Source organism: Octopus bimaculoides, chromosome 7 (genome assembly GCF_001194135.2).
Source record: "Octopus bimaculoides isolate UCB-OBI-ISO-001 chromosome 7, ASM119413v2, whole genome shotgun sequence".
NCBI classification, from domain to species: Eukaryota; Metazoa; Mollusca; class Cephalopoda; order Octopoda; family Octopodidae; genus Octopus; species Octopus bimaculoides.
The window spans coordinates 59200090-59204125 of NC_068987.1; the positions used below are offsets into that span (position 1 = coordinate 59200090).

Sequence of the window (4036 nt, forward strand, 5' to 3'; positions counted from 1 at the left end):
GTGTGGGATTGTGAGTGTTAGGTACGGGTGTGTGTGTGTGTTTATGTGTGTTTGCGCGTGTGTGTATATTTTTTGTGCGTGCGTGTATGTGTATATTGTGTATGTTTTCGTGCGTGCGTGTGTGTTATGTATGTGAGTGAGTCTTGTGTATGTGAGAGGTGTGTGCATGTGTGTTGTGTATGTGTGTGTGTGTGGTTTTGTGTATGTGAGAGGTGTATGTATATATATCATCATCATCATCAACAGTGTCTGCCTTCCATGCTGGTATGGGTGGGTGAGCACATGTCTTAGTGGTTAGGGTGTTGTTATGATTGTGAAATTGTGGTTTTGATTCCCAGACCAGGCTTTCATTGTGTTCTTGACCAAAACACTTCATTTCATGTTGCTCTGCAATTGTTACATCATCTGACATATGGCATGTGGTAATGTCGATTTGATGGAGGCATTGAGCTTATGTGAACACAAATTATAAAAAAAATCACTACAAGCAGTTCATCGCTGTGGTTTTTCTGCAAGAAATGACAGAGTTCAAGATATGTTTCTTAACTTGATAGTAGGTATTTGATATGCTTTTTCTTTGGTGCCATACTTTCAGAACCGAACCATTAATCATGAGAAAGGCAGCCACGGAGTCGCTGGAATCTTCATTAAATATGACATTGCTTCTTTAAAAATCCGCGTACGAGAAGAACATAGACCTTATTGGCAATTCTTAGTCCGGCTTTGTGGTATCATTGGTGGAATGTTTTCTGTATCAGGTAAAATTTTTCATGGAATTTATTTTATGATTTTCAGTTGTAACTGCTATACTACATTAATACCATGCTGACTCCTTTGTTAATGATGAAAGTTTATGTAGGCTTAATATATTTATTACTGTTTAGATTCTGCAGAGCTTGGTTATGTGGTTCAGAAGTTTGCTTTGCAACCATGTAGTTTCAAGTTTGATTTCACTGTACAGTATACTGGGTAGATGTATCATAGCTTTCCATGTAGAGTCTGTCGACCAAATTTCATGCATAAAGTTTTGGTCAATCTCAGGATATATTGTATTCTACTATCACTTTAGATTGATTAATACTTCATGAATGAAATTTTCTAGAAGGAATCTACAGAAGCCCATCATAAATATGTATATATTTGTGTGCATGGCTGTATGTAATTATGTATGTATGTGTGTGTCTGTGTGTAATCTATCTAATCTGTCCATCCATCCATTTATTTATTTATTTACTTAATTACCTTTACAACAAAAAGGTTGATAGTAATTTCAAAAATTTTGGCTTGCTTGCCTTCATCAGACTGTCAGCCTTTTCCTTGTATAAGTTAATAAATATGTACTCTACTAAAAAGTATTCAGTAATCCTTCAGTTTAATTTTAAGTTTTTTATATACAACTTGATATAAAAACAAACATCTATGTATATGTTATTAGCATTTCCAGTTTTAGACAGCCTGTCTTCATTGAAGGGTGCACCCATGTAAGCTTTAGAACAATGATTCCCAACGTGGTGCATATGCCCCACCAGGTGTGGGATCCCCAATTTTTTTTTTAGTGGGACATTGAATTGTGAAAATATCTTGTTTTCTTAGGCATCAGATGTGGTGTGCAAGAGAGACAACAACACTGGGATGGTTATGTGATGCATGTGGATGAGGACAGCTGTGTAAAGATGTGCTAATCTCTAACTGTGGAGGGAACTTGTGGTAGAGGTAAACCTAGGAAGACATGGGACGAGGTGGTGAAGCATGATCTTCAAACTTTAGGCCTTACAGAGGTGATGACTAGAGACAGACCTTTGGCGATATGCTGTGCTTGAAGACCTGTCAAGTCAAGTGAAATAGTAGTCGTGGTTGATGCTGGTGTCATGTAACTGGTACCCATGCTGGTAACATGTAAAATGCACCTTTCAAGCATTGGGCCTCATGGAAGCAAAGTGGCTGATGCCAGTGGCACAGGAAAAGTACCTCTCAAGTGTTGGGCCTCATGGAGGCAATGATGAATGACTGAGACCTTTGGTAATATGCTGTGCTTGAGAAGAAGACCCATCAAGCCAAGTGAAATTGCAGTCATTGCAGATACTGGTATCATGCAAATGGCACCCAAGCCAGGGGCACATAAAGGCACCCCATTACACTCTTGGAGTGGTTGGCATTAGGAAGGGCATCCAGCTGTTGAAACCATGCCAAATCAGACTGGAGTTTGGTGCAGCCTTAGCCCTGGTCAAACTGTCCAACCCATGCAAGCATAGACAACGGACGTTAAATGATGATGATGATGATGATGATTGTGATTTTTTTTTGTACTCAGTACTTAATAAAAGAGTTGCCAGTAGATACTTTTGTATTAGATATTGGTGATAAAATATTAAAAATAAAGTTGTCTTTTTCCAAACACTGGTAGTGCATACATTTTTCTGGAAAGTTATAGTGGGGTCTGGGAGAAAATAGGTTGCGAAATATTGCTTTAGAACTTGAGAAATATGGTCCTTATTTTTTAGTCAGTACTGAGTTTGTTGATAAAAACTTGGTTTTGATAATTAGTGTATTGAGTGACTGAGTAGAAAGTGCACTTACTTACACAAAGTCAGCGATTATAAATTACTTATGAAATTTTATCAAGTATTCTATTAACAGATGTCTGACATAATTCTTTTTTATTTCCTCTTTCAGGAATGTTTCATGGCTTGTGTGGTTTCATTGTAGACCTAATCTGTTGTCGATTTTTGAAAAAGAACTCTAAAAATCAAGGTGATGAAAGTCCTTTTCAAGCCACACAAACATCTCTACATTCTTTGAACCAGTTTCACTCTACAGTAACTTCACCTTTGAACATAGCTGCCACAGCAGGCAGTAATTTTCCAACACCTGTTTCTCTTGAAGCTGACATACCAGTGCCTCTGGTTCAAATGACCGTTCCTTTGCTCCCAGTTAATTCAGAACATTATCATCCAGAAGCATAATTGCTGAATGAATGAGTTGCAAGTTGATTATAAAATATACTGGAAATCTCAACCTGGTGTCTAGTCTCTTATGTTACCTACGGATGTGTAAATGTGTGTGCATGTTAGCATGTGTAGACTTGCATGGCTCAGTGGTTAGAGCATCAGGTTCACAATCATGAAGTAGCAAGTTTGATTCCTGGACTGGGCTGTGCTTTGTGTTCTTGAGCAAGACACTTTATTTCACGTTGCTCCAGTTCATTCAGCTGTAGAAATGAGTTGCGACGTCACAGATGCCAAGCTATATCGGCCTTTGCCTTTCCCTTGAATAACATTGGTGGCATGGAGAGGGGAAGCTGGTATGCATGGGTGACTGCTGGCCTTCTACAAGCAACCTTGCCCAGACTTGTACTTTGGAGGGGAACTTTCTTGATGCAATCCCATGGTCATTCATGACTGAAGAGGGTCCTTCCTTCTATGTTCAAATATGTATGTACATATATATATGGGTAGATGTGCGTATTATGTACATATGTGTGTATATGCATATGTATGTGTGTTTATATATTTGTATGTGTGCGTACATGTGCTTAGATGTATATATGGATGTTTGTCTATGGGCATGCACGTGTGGTGTGTATATACAGAGTGTTCCAAAATTAAGGCAACCAACTTTTTTCAATTTTGCCAAAGCAAAATATTGTTATATTTCAGGTCTGAGTATTGCAATGCGATGGTAAAGGAAACACAATTATAACACTACCACATTTATTCGATATGACCACTTCTGTTTTGAATTAGAGCCTTAAGTCTAGGTGCAAATGCTTCACACATAGAATGCAGCTGTTCTTGAAGAATCAAAGCCAATTCCTGGCACAGTTTTGCCTTCAGAGCATCAAGCAAAGCATGAGGAGTGCTCGAGACCCTCGTTTCTAAAATGGACCAAACAGAAAAATTTGATGGGTTGAGATCGGGGCTTCTTGAGGGCCATACATCCTTGCCTTTGAACAACGGAATGTTTTTTCTAAATACAGTTTTGTGTCTGTTTGGAGCTGTGGGATGGTACTGAGACCTGTTGGAGGTTCCAAGGTGCG

At 38.7% G+C, this 4036-nt stretch overlaps 1 protein-coding gene across 2 annotated transcripts in view; it reads left to right on the forward strand.

Annotated features, from left to right (window-relative positions):
• Positions 1–3015, forward strand: part of LOC106867688 (endoplasmic reticulum-Golgi intermediate compartment protein 2) — a 52227-nt gene extending 49212 nt beyond the window's left edge. For both annotated transcript variants that reach the window (XM_014912632.2, XM_014912633.2), the window contains exons 11-12: positions 596–758; positions 2674–3015. In XM_014912632.2, coding sequence (XP_014768118.1) covers positions 596–758; positions 2674–2963 — 453 coding nt within the window. In that variant the 3' untranslated portion in view covers positions 2964–3015. The remainder of the gene's footprint in view (positions 1–595; positions 759–2673) is intronic.
• The last annotated feature ends 1021 nt before the right edge of the window (positions 3016–4036 follow it).